At 43.3% G+C, this 24,659-nt stretch overlaps 1 protein-coding gene across 1 annotated transcript in view; it reads right to left on the bottom strand.

The window, feature by feature from the left end:
* minpp1b (multiple inositol-polyphosphate phosphatase 1b) overlaps positions 1–23,664 on the bottom strand; it is an 89,513-nt gene extending 65,849 nt beyond the window's left edge. Inside the window, exons 1-3 of the mRNA XM_078565945.1 lie at positions 22,562–23,664; positions 4,315–4,412; positions 2,078–2,211 (exon numbers count right to left, since the gene is read on the bottom strand). Coding sequence (XP_078422071.1) covers positions 2,078–2,211; positions 4,315–4,412; positions 22,562–23,372 — 1,043 coding nt within the window. The 5' untranslated portion in view covers positions 23,373–23,664. The remainder of the gene's footprint in view (positions 1–2,077; positions 2,212–4,314; positions 4,413–22,561) is intronic.
* Between the last annotated feature and the right edge of the window lie 995 nt (positions 23,665–24,659).

The following is a 24,659-nucleotide window of genomic DNA, read 5'->3' as shown; positions in this document are numbered from 1 at the left end:
CTTTTCCCCGTAACCCTGCACACTGTTTTTATTTAAATAATTATTAACCATTGCCCTCTTGAATGCCTCGATTGAATCTGCCTCGGCCGCACTTCCAGGCAGTGCATTCCAGACCTGAACCACTCGCTGTGTGAAAAAAATTTTCTCACATCACATTTTCTTCTTTTGCAAATCACTAAATCTGTGCCCTCTTGTTCTCATCCTTTTACAAGCGGGAACAGTTTCTCCATATCTACCCTATCCGGCTCCTCATGATTTTGAACATCTCTATCAAATCTCCTCTTAGCCTTCTCCTCTCCAAGGAGAACAGTCCCAACCTCTCCAATCTATCTTTGTAACTCAAGTTTCTCATCCCTGGAACCATTCTTGTAAACCTCTTCTGCACTCTCTCCAATGCATTTACATCCTTCCTATAGTGTGGTGCCCAGAACTGTACACAATACTCCAGCTGAGGTCTAAATAGTATCTTATATATGCTCATCATAAACTCCCTGCTCTTGTACTCTATGCCCCTATTATTAAAGCCCAGGATACTATATGCTTTATTAACTGCTCTCTCCACCTGTCATGCCACCTTCAATGATCTATGCACATATACACCCAGGTCCCTCTGCTCCTGTACCCTCTTAAGAATTGTACCCCTTATTTTATATTGTCTCTCCATTTTCTTCCTACCAAAATGCATCACCTAACACTTCTCTGCATTGAACTTCATCTGCCACCTATCTGCCCACTCCACCAATTTGTCTATGTCCTTTTGAAGTTCTATACTGTCCTCCTCACAGTTTACAATGCTTCCAAGTTTCGTATCATCTGCAAACTTTGAAGTTGGCTGAGTTCCCTGCTTGGCTATTTTTGTCACCTATACCCAGAGCAACCTGGTTATTTCTGCCTGCACTCAAAAGGTGAACAGACATCCTCCTGCTGAGGCGTGTGAGAACATGGAGTATTGCTGAAAAGAGACACATGCTGTCAAAGATTTTTGTCTTGCACTCATTGGGACAATTCACGAGAATACCAAAAGTAAAGGGAACTACAACTTACACTTCATGAGAAGACAGTGCTGACTTATTGGCAAGTGGACTCCAATTGGTAGAGGTGTTGCCATGGAGAATGCACCAGTTAACTGATGACTGACAGTTAACTGCCAAGCTTTGTTTAAATTCAAACCAGGCAGGTTGATTCTTATTGGTCAAGGCAGATAATTGAGTGAGAACACTTCAATTCTGCCTGGCCCCAATCTTTTCTCTGCCTTATGAAGGATGTGTGTTTATATTCCAGTGACTGCAGAGCTTGACTCGAGCCTAGCGGGAAACCTTCATCTGTCCAATGGATTCTTTTAGTGCTCTATCGACTAATTTACAGTCCACATGATGTTGAACCGAAGCAGGACGAGGCTACCCCCTTCAGGGATTCTCACCTAGATTTACTCTGGAATAGGCCAAAGCTCGCTGGAAAGGGTAGTCACATGGGTCAGGCCTAAGCTTACACTGGAAGTGTGCACTTGTTTGAAATAAAAATTGCTTTGCAACAACAAATGAATAAGAGGCAAATTTAGGATGAAAATCAGAAAAGCTCTTTTTCACACAAAGTGACCAACACAAACGTAAATGGAGACAAAAGCATTATCATTCAGACGTTTCCACAGAGATTAACCTTTGCATTTTAAACTCAGGTTAACCGGAGTGAGCTCCAGGGCTCCAGTCAACTCTGGGATTAAGTGGGCTGTATTCCAGAAGTCAAAATCCTGGAACTCCCTTCCTAACAGCATTGTACCTACACCACATGGACTGCATTAGTTTGAGGAGGCACTCCCTGTCACCTTCTCAAGGGCAATTAGGGATGGACAATAAATGCTGGCCTAGCTAGTGCAGCCCTCATTCCGCGAAATAATTTTTAAAAAACTACATTGAAATAAATTGCGAAATGAATGAATCTGAATATAAAATGCTCCAAGTCTTAGAGCCATGTTCACTCACTGTGATAAATGTGCACAAGAACCAAGGGATTCTGGTTAGGCTGATGCACTGACAGTTAATCCATTATTGAGGCACACTTCAGAGATTCTGATCTTTACCTCTCACTCTCCTCAATGGTTTGATCCATATACTGGAAAAGATCTTGAAACAGCTTGTAGCTGGAGAGGCCATTAATTTTGTATCCATAGCTTCTCTTCCAGTATTGCTTGAGATCACCCAAGTATTCCAACACCTGAGAGACAAACGGATAATTGGAATAGTTAATTTAAACAGTTACTTTTTTTTCTGCATTTCACAGTGAAAACATTGTTTGGTGCTAATTAATCCTTATTGAATAAAGAATTAAATTTAAAGGAATGGGCCTTGCACTCAGAGCCTGCAAATGTCATGCTAGAACCAAACAAACATTTCCTACAATGTCCTAGAAGGAAAAAAACACTTGACAATCTCAAACTGTAAAACATAAGAATATAAGAACAAGGAGCAGGAGTAGGCAATTCAGCCCCTCGAGCCTGCCCCGCCATTCAATACGATCATGGCTGATCTCATTTCAGCCTCAACTCCAATTTCCCACCCTCTCCCCATAACCTTTCAACCTGTTACTAATTAAAAATCTATCTCCTCCTTAAATTTATTCAGCGTCCCGGCATCTACTGCACTCTGAGGTATTGAATTCCACAGATTCACGACCCTTTGAGAAAAATAATTCCTCCTCATCTCTGATTTAAATCTGCCACCCCTTAGCCTAAAACTATGGCCTCTCGTTCTAGAATGCCCCACAAGGGGAAACATCTGCTCCATGTCTACTTTGTCTATCCCCCTTAGCATCTTATATACCTCAATTAGATCTCCTCTCATCCTTCTAAACTCTAGCGAGTATAGGCCTAAACTGCTCAACATGGTGTATAAGTCTCACTTAGTCTTGCAATTGCTGTGCTGTTTGATATACTGTATTAGTGCTAAAATCAAATCCTTGTATTTAGATGATTCACTGGACTTAGATAAGCCAGATTCAATATTAAATCTGTTTTGTTTCATGCTGGAGGTATGATCATTCCAATGATCCCTGCTGGAGGTGCTGCTGCTGGATGCAGTATGAGTTAAAGTTTAGCTGCGGCTGTCTTTCTGCCTGCTGACCCTCATTGTTGCTGACCCTCATTGTTGCTAACCCTCACTGTTGCTGACCCTCACTGTTGCTGACCCTCATTGTTGCTGACCCTCATTGTTGCTGACCCTCATTGGCCAAGTCACACAAATGAACAATGGCTGTCGGGATAAGTTACTGGACACTGCCTTCAGGAGAGGAGGGGAAGAAAGATTAGCAAAAGAAAATTTGGGAAAAGACAGCCAGAAGCTCATTCATATTTTATACACATTAGTGATGCATGACCTTCACTACATGATTCAAGAAGACCTGCTACCTTCCCAAGCGTAACTAGAGATGGGCAAAAAATATGGCCTTGCCAGCATTGCTCGCACCCAAGAATGAAATGTTTAAAAAAGTATCCACAAGCAATGAGCAGGTGGAGTGACCGTTTCAGAATGTGGCTATGAAGAAAATGAGACCGAGGAAAATCTGTGTTCAACAGACAAGCATGCGATTCCTGATGAGCCTGGGGGTTTGGTCTGTTGTACTGTTCTGGAATAACTGTAAATCAAACTGCAGATGTGCTGCTCTTGCTGCAGTACTGGTAATGTTCTAAAAGCTAAGGTAGTGCAGCAGGAAGAGTGTTCAATATTGAGGAGGTAAAAGGTCACATGGCACTATTTCAAAGGGCAGGAGAGTGATCCCCAGTGTCCCGGTCAATATTTATCCCTCAAACATTATGAAACAAAACAATTATCTGGTCATTATCTCAGGGCTGTTTGTGGGAGTTTGCTTTGTACAAATTGGCTGTCATGTATCTTACACAACAACAGTGACTACACTTCAAAAGTACTTTATCTGCTGGGAAACACTTACGGACATCCTGAGGTTGTGAAAGGTGCTCTTTCCTTCTTCTCTTCCAGATACAAAAATTAAGGAAAACTACTTGTCATTTACAGTTTTAACCTTTCCCCCCAAAAGACTCAATATTTCAGGTTTTCTATAGGTACCCAGTCTTCCAGCTTCAGCATCGAGTCTAGTTCCAATATAATACTGAATAGATCAGAATATGACTGCTCATTTTCACCTTGTTGGTTAAGTAGACCTGAGTCAGCAAGGTGCCTTCATTCACTGAGAGATGAGGAGCCTGCTGCTTAAAGAAGGTTTCTCCCCCAAACATTAATTTTGGAGGTTATATATGGAAAGTGTCACTCAGAGATATTGCTGACTTTTACTTCCTGTTTTTACCTTCACATCTTCTTTTTCCAAAAGGTCACACCAGGGGGAAACTATGCCTTTAAGGATGAACTCATAGATGCAGAGGTAAAACGTTGCTTCCACCATATCTGTAGTACAAAAATAAAGACAAGCATAGCTAAATCACGATTGTCCACACTTAAATTAAGTAATGTTCTAATGGTGCTGAAACAACAGATTATAATTCAATCGTACTTTATTAAGCTTGAGACACAGGAGTTGATTTCTTTTTACTGTATAATAATCATTGCTACGCAAAACCTTATGCTCGTTAAAGAGAATGAACAAAGAATATTTCTTTTCTAATCATTCTGATTGGAAATGCAGATTAGCTTCTCATGCCATTATAAATTCCCAGCATTAGTTTGGTGAAATGCTTATGGCAGCACATAAGTGACATTTCCATCCCACTCTCTCTCTTTAAGCAGTCTGAAATATTGCATGGGCAAAGAAACCAGAATGAGAACATCAGTTTACCACCATCTAGTGGCCCATGCTGCACATGACAGCAGATGTGCAGAATAGACGTAAGAGGGCGCAATTTTCACCTTCAGTTCAATTCTACTTGGTTTTGCTTTAAGGCCTGACAGAAAAACAAGGGCAAACATTTCATCTGGAATTTTATTTGTGTAATGACTTATAATTACAGGTGAAAACTCAGCTGATCCTAGGGACAACAACCTATCAAAAACTGAGTGCAAGTCAAATTTAAAATGATGAGGACAATTAAAAGGAGATTGTCCCACGGAAGGCATTTATAGGCACCTCAACTCATCAGCCAGGTTTGCCAATGCTAAAAGGATATGGGATTAAAAGTGGCTGTAATGAGTTCAGAAGCAGAGTGAACCTGGCAGAACCCAAACTGAACATCAGTGAGCAGGTTATTGCTAAGCAAGTGCTGCTTGATAACATTGTTGATGACCCCTTCCATCACTTTACTGATAACAGAGAGTAGACTGGTGGGGTAGTGATTGGCCGGGTTGGACTTGTCCTGCTTTTTGTGTACAGGACATACCTGGGCAATTTTCCACATTGCCAGGTAGATGCCAGCTTGGCTAGGGGCGTAGCAAGTACTCGAGCACAAGTCTTCAGTACTATTACCAGGATATTGTCAGGGCCCATAGCCTTTGCAGTATCCAGTGCCTTCAGCTGTTTCTTGATATCGGTGAAGTAGGTGGTCTGAGCATTGTACACATATATGGTTGGAAGCTCATCTCAGAGTCAAATTCAATGCTGTGAACAATTAGGTTCAACCTCAGACAGTTGCCAGGGAGAGGGGTGGAGCCAGTAGCTAGGGAACGGAGTTTGTACGTGTGAATCACTCCAAATGTATTCTGGTGTAAAATCTGGTGCAAAAGGCCACTCTCTGTGCATGGTCTGTTATTGTATACATATAATGAAGTGACTTATATGATTTTTATAGAGCAAACTAGATGAACTCTCATGGCCATGCTCATGGGGAGTTACATACATACCAGTAGGTTTTGTTATCTGCCAGGGTCTTGTTATAGCTTAAGCAGCTCACCCTCGATTGAAAGCAAAACAAACTTACTGGATCAATGATTTGCAGGAGGTAAAAATGTGACACATTTTACTGAAAAAGAAAGATGCAGATCCACAGAACCAAAATGTTGTAATGCTATTTAGTAAGCTCTTTATCGTGTTACATTGGGTGTAATTTTCCAGTCCACCCCCCCTGTGCTGGGTTTAATGGGGGGGGGGAGGGGGGTCAATGCTGCAGGAGCTGAAAAATCAGTTTGCGGCGTCAAATGACTGCGGTAACTTGCACTCCCGCCTGCCCTGGCAGGTCGCCATTCACACTAGAGGCCAGTGTGAAACTAATTTCCATCCTGTTAATGAGGTGCAGATTAAGGCCCAAGTGGAATTGTCTCCCCCCCACTCCACTCGATTGTGCGGGGCACCATTGGGAAATCACACCAGTCCAGAACACGTCTGGATCTACGTGGCGTGTACACGTTGGCACTTACCTGAAGAAGGCCAGGGGCAGCTCACAGCGATCCGAAGAGAAGGTGGAGGTCTCCAGCGATGGTCCCTGGTGCATCAGTAGGTAAGTGAAGCATTTTTGACGTGGGTCTTTTGACTTCAGAATCTTCCAGGAGGTCCATCTTCTATCCTCAGGTTCTTCCAGGAGGTCTATCTTCTGACTTCAGTATCTTCCAGGAGGTGGAAGATCTTCTATCTTCAACATTGGGTAAGTTGCTGTCCAGGTGCCTTTTAAATATGATGCCCGGATATGACGGCGGGGCACACGCCATCCAACCCGTCCTGCCACCCGATACGTCAGGAAACCCCCAATTGCATAATTAATGAGGGCAGGGTTGCACATTATGGCGCGAATTCCCTGCGGCCTCCGCAATGAAAAACTCTCCCTATTCCCGCCATCGCCATGGGACTTAGTCCCAGAAAGGAAAATTCTGCCCATGGAGTCTACTGCACAGAAATAGGCCTTTCAGCCCAAATGCTATATGTCACTGTTTATACTCCACACGAGCCTCTTTCACACCATTCTTTATGTAATCCTATCAGCATTAGCTTTTATTCCTTTCCCCCTCGTGTGCTTATCTAGCTTCCCCTTAAATGTATACATGCCATTTGCCTTAACTACACCTTGTGGCAGCTTGTTCTGCATTCTGATAGTTCATGCACTCAGGGTAAAGAAGTTTCTATTTCATTTCATGGTGAAGTTCTTATTCCTATAACCCTTAGTTTTGGATTTCCCCGCAAGTGGAAATATTTTCTCTCCATCTACATTGGCAAACCCTTCCAGAATCTGAAGGAGGTTTATCAGGTCCCCCTCAGCTTTCTCTTTTCTGGAGGAAAGAACCACAGCCTGTTCAGTCTTTCCTGATACTTATATCCTCTCAGTTCTGGCACCAACCATGTGAATCTTTTTTGTGCCTTCATTCATGCCTCTACATCCTTTTTATAACATGGAGACCAGAACGGTTCACAATGCTCCAAATGTGGTCTAAACAAGGTTCCATACAAGTTTAATATAACCTCCCTGCTTTTTAATTCTATCCCTCGAGAAAGAAACCCCAGCACTTGATTTGGTTTTCTACAGCCCAATCAACCTGCGATGCTGTTTTTATTGATTTGTGAATCTTTACCCCTAGATCCCTCTCCTCCTCTACCCCGTTTAGACTCCTTTTATCCAAGCAGAATGTGACCTCTTTATTCTACTAAAACGCAGCACCTCACACATCTTTATCAAATTTAATTTGCTAAGTCGCCATTCTGCGAGCTTGTTGTTTTCTTGTATTTTATTGCATTCTTTGTGTTAATTACACCCTCTGCAATTTGGTATCACGCACAAATTTTGATTTTTCTTCAGATTCCTGAGTTAATGTAAATTGTAAACAACAGTGGTCTCAACACCAATCCTTTTGGAACACAACTTCCCAGCTTTTGCCAGTCCTTTAATTCTTACTCTCTGTTTCCTGTTTGTAGCCAGCATGCTACTCATTCCACTACTTATCCCCTGACTTCACATGGTCTGACCTTACTCACAAGTTGCTTTGTGGTACCTTATCAAAGGCCTTTTGAAAATCTTACATCACCGATGTAAATATTACATCCACTGGATTCCCCTCGTCTACCCTTGTGTAACTTCTTAAAGGATTGAATAAGTTTGGTTAAGCAAGACTGTATCTTTTGAAATCTGTGCTGACCAATAGGTCATACTGATGTTCTTCAATTACATCTTGATTAAATATTCCATTACCTTTCCACCACTGATATTAAGCTAAATGAGTCTATAGTTCTTCGATCTCATTCTATCTTCCCTTTCGAAGACAGGAATCCCATTTGTTGTCTGCCAGTCCTCCGGCACTATTTTATTTATTTATTTAATGAATTTTTCATTAAAATGTATATATATGTAAAAGGCACCTTTATTTCATCCCCACCTTGAAGGGGGTGGGGATGTGGTATCCTTTCTTGTTTGATTAGTTTATTAATTAAATCACCCCTTTCTGTCTTAAAATTTTTTAGATCTTTATGCTCCTTTCTTCTGTCACATCCATTTTCATCTCTTATGTAAATCCTGAGGCAAAGTAACTAACTTCTATCATTTCACTGTAATTACCTGGTTATTAACTGTGAATTTATCTTTTGCTGGCCCATTTTTGATTTTTCTTTCATTATCTATCTGTAGAATACTTCACTTTTTATTTTTAAAGCCCTTGGTAATTTAATTATATAGTTCCTCTTTGCTTTCCTAATTGCTTTGTCTTTTCTAACCTCTTTGAGTTCCTTTTTGTCTTCCTCGTCATTTTTGGCTAGTTTGTTTTTGACTTTTAGAGAAACATATTTCCCCTGAACTCAACTGATCACCATTTTAAATATCTTCCTCTGCTGTTTTATCTCTTAGTCTGTCAACATTTTTTTTCCAGTAGACTTACCCCAGTTCCATGATCACATCCTCTCAAAATTGGCTTTTCTTCCAATCTACTACTTTGGCCTTTGTCATACTTATAAAAAAGTTTAAATGATTAACAGAGACATGTTATGATTGCTATTGCCTAGATGTTCCTCTACACTTACTTCTCTTATCTGCTCTGGTTCATTTTACGTTACATATCCAGCAGTGATTCCTCTCTAGCCGGGCTGTTTATGTATTGTGTAAGAAGAGACCTGACTGCACGGTGAAAATTCAATTCCCTTTTACCCTTTACCTATCTCTTCCATAACAAAAGCAACTTGTCATTATACAGTGCCTTTAATGTAAAATGTCCCAACGTGCCTCACAACACTGTAAAACCAAATTTGAAACTGAGGCATAAAAGGGCATCTTCAGGCAGATGAACAAAAGCTTTATAAAAGAGGTAGGCTTTAAGGAGCATTTTGAAAGAGGAAGAGAAAGATGAGCAGCAGAGGGGTTTAGGGAGAGAATTCTGGAGCTTAGGACCTCGGAAGCTGAAGGCACAGCCACCCGTGCTGGAGCAACTAAAATCAGAGATGCTAAAGAGGATTAAATGAGTGCAGTGGGGCTGGAGGAGATTACAGAGATAGGGAGGAGTGAGGCCATGGGGGAATTTGAAAACCAGGATGAGAATTATAAAATCAAGGTATTGTTTAACTGGGGGCCAGTGTAGGTCAGTGAGCACAGGGGTCATGGGTGAAAGGGACTTGGTGTGGATTAGGACACAGAACACAAACTTCAAGTTTACCGAGGGTGGAATGTCGGAAGCCAGCAAGGAGTGTTTTGGAATAGCCAAGTTGAGACGTAACGAAGGTATGGAAGGGGGTTTCAGTCAGGCAAAGTTACAGAAATGGGAATAAGCAGTCTCAGGGTCAATGTGGGTATGTGGTCAGAAGCTCATCTTGGGGTCAAATAGGACACCAAGGTTGTGGATGGTCTGGAAAAGCCTCAGACAGTTGACAATGAGAGGGATGGAACTGGTAGCTAGGGAACAGGGTATGTGGTGGAAATTGAAGGCAATGGCTTCAGTCTTCCCAATACTTAATTGAAGGAAATTTCTGCTTATCTAATACTGAATAACACAGTCTGATAATTCAGAACAGTGGAGGAGTTGTGAGAGATGATGGTGAGATAGAATTGGTGTCGTTAGTGTACATCTGGAAACTGACACTGTTTTTGGATGATATTGCCAAGGGGCAGAATGTAGATGAGAAATAGGGGGGGAGCCAAAGATAGATCCTTGGGGGACACCAGAGATAATGGTGCAAGAGTGCAAAGAGAAGCCATTGTAGGAGATTCTTTGGATAGGATTAGATAGATAAAAATGGAATCAGGCACATGCAGACACACCCAATTGGGTGATGGAAGAGAGGTGTTGGAGGAAGATGATGCGGTCAACCATGTCAAAGGCTGTAGACAGGTCAGGAAGGATGAGGAGAGAAAGTTTACCCTTATCACAGTCAGATAATATGTCAATTGTGACTTTGGTAAGAGCTGTTTGTACTGTGGCTGAGGCAGAAGTCCAATTACAGGGGCTCAGAGGTGCCCCACCTCATTATGTATGCTAGCCTGAGAGCCCGGGCATCCATTAGAGCACTAAAACATCTGAGTCCCAGAGAAAATATTGCTTCATTGACTGATCTGGCTCTTTGATCTCTCTTCGCAATGTTTGCTTATGCAAGATTAAGAGGTTTCAAGTGCCTGCAGTTTCAACTATTGAAACTTTAAAGGATGATTGACACTTTGCCCTGTAGTAAAAAGGAGTTTTTTCAAGAAAGTGGAAAATTATCAATGAATGACTTTTTTTTAAAAGGTTTTTTTGTTACACATCCTACTGCCACTACAGGGTTCATTGCTTCTATACAGTATATAGTGGGTGAATGGGCATGGAAGTGCCAATAGCGTGGCATGGACAAGCTATAGGGGGTGCTTGGGCAAGCCTTACCTTGGCATGGGGGGCATGAAGAGTCACAAGGTGGGTGGGGGGCATGATGTGGCATGAATGGGGTATGGGAAGTGTGTGAGGGGTTGACTGGGTGTAAGGGCTGAGGGCTGGAGGAACTTTCCTGTTGCTCTTTTAACGGGGTCCAAGTCCCACAACACCACAGTGGGCCTTTTAAACAGCCCACCTTGGTACCCGGCAGCCCCTGTGGCTGCCTCCGACCTCATTCCTGGGTTAGCTGGCCCGACTCCAGCCCTTACCCACACCCCAACCGAACAATGAAGATCCCACCTTTGCGGGCGCTTTCTCTCGAGGTGTGCAGGCTGAGCCAGGAATTTTCCTGATTCCTGCTATCAGCCTTGGTGATGAAAATCCAGGCCATAGCCTCTGAGTCAGTCAGCCAGAGAGATTTGGGGAAGAAGACCACAACAAGTGCTGCTTTGCCAAGCACGAAAAAAGGATGGTTTTTGGGTAAACCACCAAGCAGAATGCTGCTGAGGATGGGTCCCCTGTTCAGAAAAACAAAGTTTGTGGAGAGTTAGAGACCAAGGAGTTGCCAGAGAGTGCCTTGTTACTGAAGTCCATTCGATTATGCCCAAAGGATTGAGTGAGTGGACATTGTTTAAAAGGAAACTGGAAGATTTACCTTGGTGTGGCAGGGAAAAGTGATCTTGTTAAAGCTGAGAAGAGCTTGGGATTTTAAAGATAAGACTACATTTCAGCTGAGAACGCAGTGTAATATATAAAATGACATGGGCTTTTTGGTTGTGTTAAGTTTAGTGTATTAATGTGTACTATAGTTTAGTGTATTAATTACCTACTAAGTAATGTTTAGTAACTGTTGATTTTACTTTGTTACAGTAAAAGTCTTAAAACATGAAATCCTGTTGTGCAACCTTTTGCTTTGGTCACTGGGTAATTAATTTCTCTTTTTAGAAGTTATTGGTCTCTATGGGACCATAACATAGGAGAAATGTGCATGGATTTGGAAGGCAACAGCATGTTGAAGGACTTTGGAAAGGAAAGGGAGGTTGGCAAATGATCTCCCTTCTCTTTTATTTGTTTTATAGAGTTGTCCCCATATTTCTTCCTCCACTTTACTTCCATTATTTGGTGGTCTATAGAATGCCCTATTAATGTGCTTGGTCACTTATTATCCTTAATCTCATCCTGTATCGATTCTGTTTCTATCTTAATGTTAGTTTTTTTTTGCACTGCTATTATGTTGCCATTACTTAGCGCTGCTATCCCACAATCCCCTTTTTATTCTTTGATCCTTTTATAAAGATGTCACCTCCTGTAAAATTTAGCTGCCAGTCCTGTTCATTATCTGGCCAGGTTTCAGTTATCTCTATTACAGCTGGCTCTTCATTACAAATTATTGCCTCCAGCTCCACTGCTTTGTTTCATATACTCTGCACATTGCTGTATTGGCAATTAATCTTTTATTAATCGTTCCCCTCACTCTATTTTTAGCAGTCACTTCAAACTAATGTTCTATAACTGCATTTGTTCCCTGGCTGTTTAGGTGACCCTTATTCCCTAACTTTGTCTGATCTTTGCTCTTAGCCACAGAAGTCTTGAATTTGCATAAAGCCTTCCACGGCCTCAAGATGGTCCAAAGCGTTTTATAGCCATGAAGTACTACTGTATGTGGTGTTTTTGAATTTATTTATTCTTCTCTTCTCCCTTCTTGTTCTCAGATTATAAAAGTTTTTTTTGTTCCCTTCATCTTCTGATGATCACTAGTGTCTGCTTTGACTGTTGGAGTGGTGCAATACCAGGGTACCATCCCTTGCCCTGCTCCAGCAATTATGGCCCAATCTGATTGATTGATTCTGATGTGAATAGACTGAGTGCCCATTCCAAATGGTGATGGCCTGCATGTCAAAATGTCAAAAGCTTCAAACCATTGTGCTTTATTTAAACACCCAAAACAAGCTACCTCGCATTACTTGTGAGGTGCTATCATCTTGGGATTAACGTATTTATTTGATTATTCCCTTCCATGCAGTCTCTGAGAGCTGCACTACCTTTCGGTTCCAGCCGTGACTCAGTGATAGCACTCTCATTTCTGAATCAGGCAGTTGTGAGTTCGAAACCTACTTCAGGACTTGAGAATAAAAATCAAGACTGATACTCCAGTACAGTAATGAGGGAGTGATGCACTATATTATAACATAGTTGATGGTAAATGCTGAGTTGTTCAAATCCCAGGGGGAAACTTGAAACAACTGTCATAACTAATTTTTGCAATTTGTATGTTTCGAGATGCAGGCTTCTTTGAATTCAGTTATAATAAGACCACCAAGTCTTGAGAGGTTTTTCTTAAACTAAATTAAACATTTATCAATTAAAAGATTATAAGCATGTACACATGACTACAAATTACTACAATAATAACTGCTAATATTCTCCATATTAATCTGATTCTCAGTTACATCTCCGCTAAGGCAACAGTAAAACACATAGATTTAAACAGACCCCTGGCAAAGCACACTCTGGTCAGTCATATTCAAAATGAGTTTTTTTCAGCTCTGGGTCCTTGCAGACAGCAGCTTGAGGCTCACAGGCTGGAGGCTTTAGATCTTAGAATCTCTTTCCTTTTTACCAACAGCCTTCTCTTCCTTTATGCATATTTTCCTCTTTGAATGTGAATTTTCATTGTATCACTATGTCTTTTGAACTTCACCCCTTCTAATAATAAGACCTTCCATAATACCCACTATATTAATAATCCTTGGCAAAAATAAACAAACACACTGTTTCTGAGCTTCACCTGGTTAGGTGTAATATTTCACTCCCTCTCTTTGAATCCAAGCTACACTAGTTACACTGGTTTCAAAATTGGCTTCGTTGTAGGAGACAGAGGGTGATGACAGAAGGATGCTTTAGTGACTGGTAGCCAGTGTCCAGTGGCGTACCACAGGGATCTGTGCTGGGTCCCCTAGTATTCGTCATTTATATAAACGATATAGGTGACTATGTGGGGGGTAGGATTAGTAAGTTTGCGGATGACACAAAGATTGGCCGGGTGGTTAACACTGAGGTTGAGTGTCCTGGGCTACAGGAAGATATAGACAGGATGGTCAAATGGGCAGATAAGTGGCAGATGGAATTTAACCCTGAAAAGTGTGAGGTGGTACACCTTGGAAGGAGTAATTTGACAAGGAAGTATTCAATGAACGGCATGCCACTAGGAAGTTCTGAGGAACAAAGAGACCTTGGCATGTGTGTCCAGAGATCTCTGAAGGCGGAGGGGCATGTTAGTGGGCTGGTGAAAAAGGCATATGGGACACTTGCCTTTATCAATCGAGGCACTGATTACAAAAGTAGGGAGATCATGTTGGAGTTGTATAGAACCTTGGTGAGGCCACAGCTGGAGCGCTGTGTGCAGTTCTGGTCGCCACATTATAGGAAGGATGTGATTGCACTGGAGGGGGTGCAGAGGAGATTTACCAGGATGTTGCCTGGGATGAAACATTTAAGTTATGAAGAGAGGTTGGATAGACTTGGGTTGTTTTCGTTGGAGCAGAGAAGACTGAAGGGCGACCTGATCGAGGTGTACAAGATTATGAGGGGCATGGACAGGGTGGATAGGGAGCAGCTGTTCTCCTTAGTTGAATGGTCAGTCACGATGGGACACAAGTTCAAGGTGAGGGGCAGGAGGTTAAGGGGGGATGTGAGGAAAAACCTTTTTACCCAGAGGGTGGTGACGGTCTGGAATGTGTTGCCTGGGAGGGTGGTGGAGGCAGGTTGCTTCACATCCTTTAAAAAGTACCTGGATGAGCACTTGACACGTCATAACACTCAAGGCTATGGGCCAAGTGCTGGTAAATGGGATTAGGTAGGTAGGTCAGGTGTTTCTCACGTGTCGGTGCAGACTCGATGGGCCGAAGGGCCTCTTCTGCACTGTGTGATTCTGTGATTCTGTTTAAAGAAAAAATGTAAATTGCCCCCACGTTTACATAATTACATTTCAAACCTACTTCTCTTCTATAGATCAAAGCCTCTAGACCAGCTGGCTTTAATCCAATTAAGACACAAACACATAGACACAGACACCACTAAACTCTATTTTAAAATAATTTCCAATAACATAGACATTATTATGTCTTTGTGACAACTAGCAGAGACGCTGTCTTTCAATGAGACATAACATCAAGGCCTCTCTCGGGTGGGTGTAAAAGATCCCATGGCACTATTTCAAAGAAAGCAGGGGAGCTGTCCCCAGTGTTCTGGCTGATATGTATCCCTCACCCGACACCTAATAACAGATTATCTGGTTATGTACCTCAATGTGGTTCGTGGGAGCTTGCTGTGTGTTATTTTGCTATCAAGCGTCCTACATTGCAACAATGATTACACATCCTGAGCTTATGAAAAGCACTATATGCAAATACAAGTCTTTCTTTCTTTCTGTGGGATAGGACTCCAAACTCACCTGGGCTTGTTCTAAGTTCAAAACAAAAAGTTAAGACAGGAAGGTTACGACAAGCAATCAGGAGGGTGAGTCAAGGGGAAGCTTGCAGCTTGTTCCTGTCTTATATTCACAAAAGGAAATGGAACATGATGGAGCTGTGTTACAGGATGAAGAAATGCATTGAACTTCCTCCAGCCCTGTGCATGAAACAAGTTCTTTAGCTCAATACAGTTGAAGAATACAACCCATTTTAAGAACAATATCCAGGAGAACATGAATTCATATTCTATAGTTGTTTGAGAACTTGATGCAGTTTAATGAAGGTACCAGCAAAAGTGCTTATGAAACTGTCACGTTGTGGTGTAAACCCAGCTGGTTCACTGTTGTGCTCTAGGAAGGGAGACAAGTCCCACATGAACATTGTTAACTCTTAACTATCCTCTGAAAAGACATAGCAAACTATTCAGTCATGGCAAACTGCTACAAAGAATAACAATATCACATTGTGGGTGCACCTTCACCTCATGGGCTGTGGCAGTTCAATAAAAAAGCTCACCACTCCTTTCTCAGTGAAACTAGGGAGGGGCAATAAATGCCAATCTTGAAAGCGACATCCATTTCCCGGGAATTAGAATACAATTTTTAAATTTTATTTCACAGAATGTGGGCTTCACTGGCTGGGCCAGCATTTTTTACTGCCTACCCTTAATTTCCCTTGAGAAGGTGGTGGTGAGCTGCCTTCTTGAATCGCTGCAATCCATGTGGAGTAGGTACACTCACACTGCTGTTAGGGAGGGAGTTCCAGGATTTTGACCCAGCGACAGTGAAGGATCAATGATATATTTCCAAGTCAGGACGGTGAGTGGCTTGGAGGGGAACTTGCAGGTGGTGGTGTTCCCATGTGTCTGCTGCCCTAGTCCATGATCTTATTGAATGGCAGAGCAATCTTGATGGGCCGAGTGACCTACTCCTGCTCCTAATTTGTATATTTGTATGAACACAAACCGTGCACCTTACCTTCCCATGTTGCAAAACGTTAATCTCTTCGATCTCTAACTGATCTAGCATACACTCAAAGTTTCATTTTTAATGTGAGCAAGCATGCCTTAATAAATACAGTAAAAGAAATCTGCCAAGCTCCCCATCATCAGTTCCATCACCTCCATTGGTTATCCAATTATTTGACACGATGAGGACTGAAATCAGGCAGGCTTTGGAGGGTGTGTTATGCAGCACGAATTCCTTTTCAAAACAGGTGTAAATTAGGTTGAGATCATCTATAGCATGTGACACAATGCTCTGTCCCCTGCTGGAACTGCAGCCATGAGTGGGGTTTGAGAGAGTGATATCAGACAGTAGCAGGTTAGGAACATTCTAAATTTTTGCTTTGTTTCCACTGGGGATTGATCGGCATTTATGCAGAATCTTAGCTCTTGAGATTAAAAGAGCGGGGCAGATTTAACCAAAAGATAAACTCTGCATGTCCTGTGGAAGAAAGGGGCCCTCACATCACTTTCCTGCTGCAGGAAGCAGCCAAGCTGACACTTTGCATCTCCCCATTGTGCAGGGCTCAGAGTGGGATCTGAGCACAGTGGGGTTTCAAACCGTGTTCATCCTTGACTTCACACTATGAATAGTGATGGTTCATATCACCCATCTCCTGTGCAAAAGGCCAGGAGTAACTTACACAAGTCCTCTTCACTTGTTGAATAAACATGGTACAACAGTTCCTATGCAGTATTTACTTGAATGTGCTGGTTACTTTTTAATCCACATTGGTAGCTTCTCTGTAATGTCACGTGGAGTATTGTGTAGCAGCACTACACAGTACTCAGATACTGAAGCAGTCCATGTACAAATGCAGCAAGACAGACAGTAGGCAGGCTTGGCCTGACAAGTGACAAGTAACATTCGTGCCACAGAATTGCCAGGCAATGACCATCTCCAACAATGGAAAATCTAACCATTGACCCTTGACATTCAATGGCATTACCATCGCTGAATTCCCCCATGATCAACAGTCTGGGGGTTCCCATTGACCAGAAACTGAACTGGACTAGCCATATAATTAAGTAACTCACCTCTTGACTCCCCAAAGCATGTCCGTCATCTACAAGGCAGGAGTGTGATGGAATACTCTCCACTTGCCAGGATAAGAGTTCCAAACTCACTCAAGAAGCTTGACACCATCCAGGGCAAAGTGGCCCACTTGATTGGCACCCCATCCACAAGCATTCACTCTCTGTACCACCGATGCACAGTGGCAACAGTGTGTACCACCTACAAGATGCACTGCAGGAATGCACCAAGCCTCATTAGACAGCACCTTCCAAACCCACAGCCACTACTATCTAGAAGGACAAGGGCACAGGCACACGGGAAACCACCACCTGGAAGTTCCCCTCCAAGCCACTCACTGCCCTGACTTGGAAATATATCGCCGTTACTTCAATGTCGCTGGGTCAAAATCCTGGAACTCCCTCCCTAATAGCACTGTGGGTGTACCTACACCAGATGGACTGCAGCAGTTCAAGAAGGCAGCATACCACCATCTTCTCAAGGACAATTAGGGGTGGGCAATAAATGCTGGCCTAGCCAGCGATGCCCACAATCCATTAATGAATAAAAAAAGAGAGCCCTGAAGTCCTTGTGCAACTGATAACCAGGATTCAGCTTTGATTGGAGGGCCGTTTTATTCTATTTTATTTGAATGCCTTTTGTTCAAGCTTTTGATTAGTCAGGTTTACAGCACATGAATGTTTTTGTACTGTTGATGAATTCATACGGCAGCCATGCTGAGGAAGTTGCCATGGTTGCAGCTTGCTGAAAGTGAAAACTATTTTTCAATTCCAGGTTTTTCATGGAAAAGTAGGCCGAGCTACTTGTTATACATGCATTTAAGGCAAAGCTAGATAAACATGAGAGGAAGAAGGGAATAGAACAAAATGCTGACAGGATTAGATCATAAAGGGTGGGAGGAGACTCATGTGGAGCGTTAACACCGACATAGACCAGTTAGGCCAAAAGGCTTGCTTCTGTGCTGTACACTCTACGTAATACATCTCACTAACATAAACTAAACTCCTTAAACTGTGTAAGATAATAAGCATGTCTATAATCATATGCATATCACATATATCAGTGTTTATATCACTGTCAATAGAAGGAGTTAACTATTTAGTTGCAGGATATGCAGCCAGGAGAAACAACATAATTAGTCATTTTAGATTATTTCTGCTTCTCACAACACTTCATTGCAATGTTCTTGATAGCAGCAATAGTCTAAGTTCAAAACACACCATCCATGCTCACTTTGCCCGAGGTTCTTCCAAAGAGATGAAATTAAGACTCAATGGCATTCTGCCCTTCTCCAACTTATTCTTTCCCAAGATGCCAAAGAAAAAAACTGTTAAACTCTGTACTCCTCACATCTTTCATGCCTCTGACAAATTAAAAAAGCTTTTAAAACCTAAATTTAATGTCACCGAATCACTATTCCTGACTCAGCTCTTTTATTCTTTTCAACCTTGATGATGTTCTGTGCCTTGATGTTTTGCTTTTAAAAAGTGATTTCCCTGAGGGGAAAATTAAACTTTGTAAATAATTCCACTGTAGAACTGGCAGTCCCAACTCATATTGGATGGCTGGAAAATGATTGCCAGACTCTACAAGCCTTATTTCATAGAAACATAGAAAATAGGAGTAGGCCATTCGGCCCTTTGAGCCTGCTCCGGCATTCATCATGATCATGGCTGATCATCCAACTCAGAACCCTTAGCTTCTTCCTTGAACAGAGGCCCGAACAATCCCCATCCACCACTACTCTCCTCCGTCTGGCTGAACTTGTTCTCACACTGAACAATTTCTCCTTTAACTCCTTTCACTTCCTCCAAATAAAAGGTGTGGCTATGGGTACCAGCATGGGCCCCAGCTCTGCCTGTTTCTTTCTGGGGTATGTGGAATATTCCTTGTTCCAGTCCTACTCCGGCCCCCTCCCACAACTCTTTCTCCGGTACATCGATGATTACTTCGGTGCTGCTTCATGCTCTCGTCGGGACCTGAAAAAATTTATTAATTTTGCTTCCAATCTCCACCCCTCCATCATTTTCACATGGTCCATCTCTGACACTTCCCTTCCCTTCCTTGACCTCTCTATCTCAATTTCTGGTGATAGACTGTCCACCAATATCCATTACAAGCCTACCGACTCCCACAGCTACCTCGACTACAGCTCCTCACACCCCGCTTCCTGTAAGGACTCCATCCCATTCTCTCAGTTCCTTCGCCTCTGTCACGTCTGTTCTGATGATGCTACCTTCAAAAACAGTTCCTCTGACATGTCCTCCTTCTTCCTTAACCGAGGTTTTCCACCCACGGTCGTTGACAGGGCCCTCAACCGTGTCCGGTCCATCTCCCGCGCATCCGCCCTCACGCCTTCTCCTCCCTCCCAGAAACATGATAGGGTCCCCCTTGTCCTCACTTATCACCCCACCAGCCTCTGCATTCAAAGGATCATCCTTCGCCATTTCCGCCAACTCCAGCATGATGCCACCACCAAACACATCTTCCCTTCACCCCCCCGGCAGCATTCCGTAGGGATCGTTCCCTCCGGGACACCCTGGTCCACTCCTCCATCACCCCCTACTCCTCAACCCCCACCTATGGCACCTCCCCATGCCCACACAAAAGATGCAACACCTGCCCCTTCACTTCCTCTCCCCTCACCGTCCAAGGGCCCAAACACTCCTTTCAAGTAAAGCAGCATTTCACTTGCATTTCTCCTAACTTAGTCTACTGCATTCGTTGCTCCCAATGCGGTCTCCTCTACATTGGAGAGACCAAACGTAAACTGGGCGACCGTTTTGCAGAACACCTGCGGTCTGTCCGCAAAAAAGACCCAAACCTCCCTGTCGCTTGCCATTTTAACACCCCACCCTGCTCTCTTGCCCACATGTCTATCCTTGGCTTGCTGCATTGTTCCAGTGAAGCCCAACGCAAACTGGAGGAACAGCACCTCATCTTCCGACTAGGCACTTTACAGCCTTCCGGACTGAATATTGAATTCAACAACTTTAGATCTTGAACTCCCTCCTCCATCCCCACCCCCTTTCCGTTTCTTCCCCCTCCATTTTGTTTTTTCCAATAATTTATATAGATTTTTCTTTTCCTACCTATTTCCATTATTTTCAAATCTATATCTTTAATGCCCTGTTAGTCTTTCCACCCCACCCCCACTAGAGCTGTACCTTGAGTGTCCTGCCATCCATTCTTAATTAGCACATTTGTTTAGATAATATCACCACCTTCAACACCTCTTTCTTCCTTTGCCTGTGACATCTTTTGATTATCTGCTCCTATCACTGTTTGCTTATCCCTACAACCACCCCTCCCCCCAACTTCTCTCCCCCCACCCCCCCACCTTAAACCAGCTTATATTTCACCCCTCTCCTAATATTACTCAGTTCTGTTGAAGGGTCATGTGGACTCGAAACGTCAACTTTATTCTTCTCCGCCGATGCTGCCAGACCTGCTGAGTTTTTCCAGGTAATTCTGTTTTTGTTATCCAACTCAATAGCCTGCTCCCGCTTTCTCCCCATATCCTTTGATCCCTTTCGCCCCAAGAGCTATATCTAACTCCTTCTTGAAAACATACAATGTTTTGGCCTCAACTACTTTCTGTGGTAGCAAGTTCCACAGGCTCACCACTCTCTGGGTAAAGAAATTTCTCCTCATCTCAGTCCTAAATGATCTACCCTGTATCCTCAGACTGTGACCCCTGGTTCTGGACTCCCCCACCATCGAGAACATCCTTCCAGCATCTACCCTCTCTAGTCCTGTTAGAATTTTATAGGTTTCTATGAGATCCCCCCTCATTCTTCTGAACTCCAGCGAATATAATCCTAACCAACTCAATCTCTCCTCATATGTTAGCCCCGCCATCCTAGGAATCAGTCTGGTAAACCTTTGCTGCACTCCCTCTATAGCAAGAACATCCTTCCTCAGGTAAGGAGACCAAAACTTCACAGAATATTCTGGGTGTGGTCTCATCAAGGCCCTGTATAATTGCAGCAAGACGTCCCTGCTCCTGTAATCGAATCCTCTCGCTATGAAGGCCAACATACCAATTGCCTTCTTTACCACCTGCTGCACCTGCATGCTCACCTTCAGGTCTTGTTGCACATTCCCCTCTCTCAATTTATAGCTATTCAGATAATAATCTGCCTTCCTCTGCTACCAAAGTGGATAATCTCACATTTAACCACATTATACTGCATCTGCCATGCATTTGTCCACTCACTCAGCTTGTCCAAATCACACTGAAGCATCTCTGTATCCTCCTCACAGCTCACCCTCCCACTCAGCTTTGTGTCATCTGCAAATTTGGAGATATTTTATTTAGTTCCTTCATCTAAATCATTAATATATATTGTGAATTGCTGGGGTCATAACAGGATTTGTGCCAAAATCCCCACTAAATAGAGACACTTCTGCAGCTTGAGAATTGTAATCTACACAGATCAGAAGCTAAAACATTCTTACAACTTCATCAACGGACATGCAAGCAAAACAATTCATGTTTAAAAGAAAACTCCTGCAGATTTTGACAAGATCATAATCGGACAGCAAATGAACGTCAATGTGCTGTGAACCCTGAATTTTGTATTTGACTTAACTATATCCGAATGCATTCAACTGCACAAATGGACACGACAAAATTAACTGCAGCAATATCGCACTACATGTCAGAGAATACGCAAAACCACATGAGCTCCAAGGTCGGGAGAGATGTTAGTCAGGCTGTCAAGTTGTTATAACAACAGAACTTGTGCCTATTTATGAACCTGTGAACAAAAATTAAGAAAGTAAACACAATGAAATCATGCAGTGATATGTGTAATCATACAAGGCATGGCAACTGTTGCTCAATTGTTTTTCTCCAAGTTGTTTTCTTTTTGAGTTAAAAGGATATTGAGGAGGCAACTAAACATAGGCCTAAGGCCTGGTACTGGATTTTTAACATTCCCTATATTGTGTGGCTGACGGTTGGTGTTGAAATCAAGTAGGTTGCCAGAGTTGTTTGTTGAAATATGGAAATGGTGCAGTAATATAAATTGGCTATTACATTTTGTTTAAAAAGCCATTTAATGCAGATTGTGGCTTGTTAATTTGTTTTCATGATTTACATTCTTATTTCTATCACTTTATGTGAACATTTTGATTCTTTTTAACCTCGAAATTGTAGTAAAGACAAATAGCAGCTCAGTAACACCTGCCCATTAGGCAAAAGTTGAAGGTGGTCACAGGAAACATGGTAACAGATTGGAAGTCACACATCAACATGATGTCACATTAGTGGTATCAATCTGCTCTTGTAACCACTAAAGGTCTTAAAGTGTTCATTTAAAATCGATTAGTTAGTCGTACTTACTGGTGGTTATAGCCTTAGGTGAGATGCCGAGCTTCTTTGCCATGTTATTCATTATTCTTTCCATCTCTGGACCTTTCTTGAATATTTCTACTTGTTGCAGAGCCGTGTTATTGTTTTCCACAAGGTTTTTGAACTTTTCGCAGTGATCAAAAAAGCGCAGTAGCCCATCATTGACCTCCCATTGCCCGCTTGCCTGATCTCGCAAGTTCAGGTAGCTCTCCAGCCCTTGGATAAAAGACTTAGTGCTGTTGACACATCGGTGTTTGGAGCTGGTCAGAAACTTGAGTCTCTTCTCTTTGTAACTCCGCGCAGTGAAGAGAGCGGGGAACCTGGCAGCCAACCGTTTGGCCAACTTGACCATGTCGGAGATGCCCAACGGGTGGAGATTGCCATCCATGCCTTCGTTGTACCACATGTGCCAGCCTGCAATAGCCTGCACCAGGCTGCTGCCTGGGTCACCCTGCTCCCTGATCAGCTGGTGGATCTCCACCATGCGGGGCACATTCTTCCTGGTTGGGTACCTGGTGCCATGCCGGATGAGGGCGTTCACCTGTAAGACAGTGCAGTTGGCAGGTGCCAGCCAGTCAGCACCAGGCACTGAGTCCCCCCTCAGCCCCTCATACCTGGACTTGGTGCCGTAATGTTCAGCCCAGGGGGATCGATCAAGAGAGGCGGCGCACAGTCTGATGCCAATCCAGAGGATCAGCAGCGAGCCCCGGCTTCCAGCTCTGCCAGTCCCCGGCCCCGGCCCCGGCCCCAGTCCCAGTCCCGGAGCCGCTCCGCCCAGCCGGAGCCACAGAACCCGCAGCATTTCAACTCGGAGCCGCTGTGAGCGGACACAGGGCCGGCTCCAACAACACCGCAAACACAGCGAGCCCGGCCCGGGGTGCAGGACAGCCCGACCGGGACCGGCTCAACCCAACCCAGCCCGGGATAGACAACAGCAAAGTCGGGCCCGGACACTGCAGCCCAGCCGGCCTGAGCAGCACCGCAAACTACTGAGCAAGTCCCGGAAGCAGCTCTGAACCAGCAAACACTGGGGGGATCCAGAGACACTGGGGAGATACAGAGACACTGGGTGACACTGGGAGCTACAGAGAAACTGGCAGATACAGAGACAGTGGGTGACACTGGGAGATACAGAGAAACTGGCAGATACAGAGACAGTGGGTGACACTGGGAGCTACAGAGAGACTGGCAGATACAGAGACAGTGGGTGACACTGGGAGCTACAGAGAGACTGGCAGATACAGAGACAGTGGGTGACACTGGGAGATACAGAGAGACTGGCAGATACAGAGACAGTGGGTGACACTGGGAGATACAGAGAGACTGGCAGATACAGAGACAGTGGGTGACACTGGGAGCTACAGAGAGACTGGCAGATACAGAGACAGTGGGTGACACTGGGAGATACAGAGAAACTGGCAGATACAGAGACAGTGGGTGACACTGGGAGCTACAGAGAGACTGGCAGATACAGAGACAGTGGGTGACACTGGTTCAGTCAGTCACTTTTAGCCAAGTTCATCACCAAATTAGCTTCTTGTGACTCTGGATGATAAGCTGCTCACTTAAACTGTTTTATCCCCAAACTGTTCATTACTTCCTTAAACAGCTGTGACATGAAATTTGACCCGATCTGATTGTATTTCCTTAGGTAAACCATATCTTGTGAAAAATTTAATTAACTCCTCCACAATCTTCTTAGTTGTAATATTTCTTAAAGGTATCGCTTCAGGAAACCTAGTAGACACATCCATTATTGTCAATAAATACTGATTTCCACTTTTAGTCTTAGAGAGGGGTCCTACATAATCAATCATGACCCTGGTAAAAGGTTCTTCAAATGCTGGTATTGGGATTAATGGTGCCGGCTTAATCTCTGCTTGTGATTTTCCTGTCACTTGACATATATGACAGGTTCTACAGGATTTGACTACATCCCTATGCAATCCTGGCCAAAAAAAAAACCTCTGTATCTTTTCCTGTATTTTCCTAATTCCTAAATGTCCCCCCATTGGAATTTCATGAGCAATCCTCAGAATCTCATTTCTATAACCTAATGGGATAACAATCTGATGCACCTCTCTCCGGC

The sequence above is a fragment of the Cetorhinus maximus genome, chromosome 20 (genome assembly GCF_964194155.1).
Source record: "Cetorhinus maximus chromosome 20, sCetMax3.hap1.1, whole genome shotgun sequence".
Classification (NCBI taxonomy): Eukaryota; Metazoa; Chordata; class Chondrichthyes; order Lamniformes; family Cetorhinidae; genus Cetorhinus; species Cetorhinus maximus.
The sequence above is the reverse complement of the archived record's forward strand: the minus strand, read 5'-3'. Positions and strand labels throughout refer to the sequence as shown.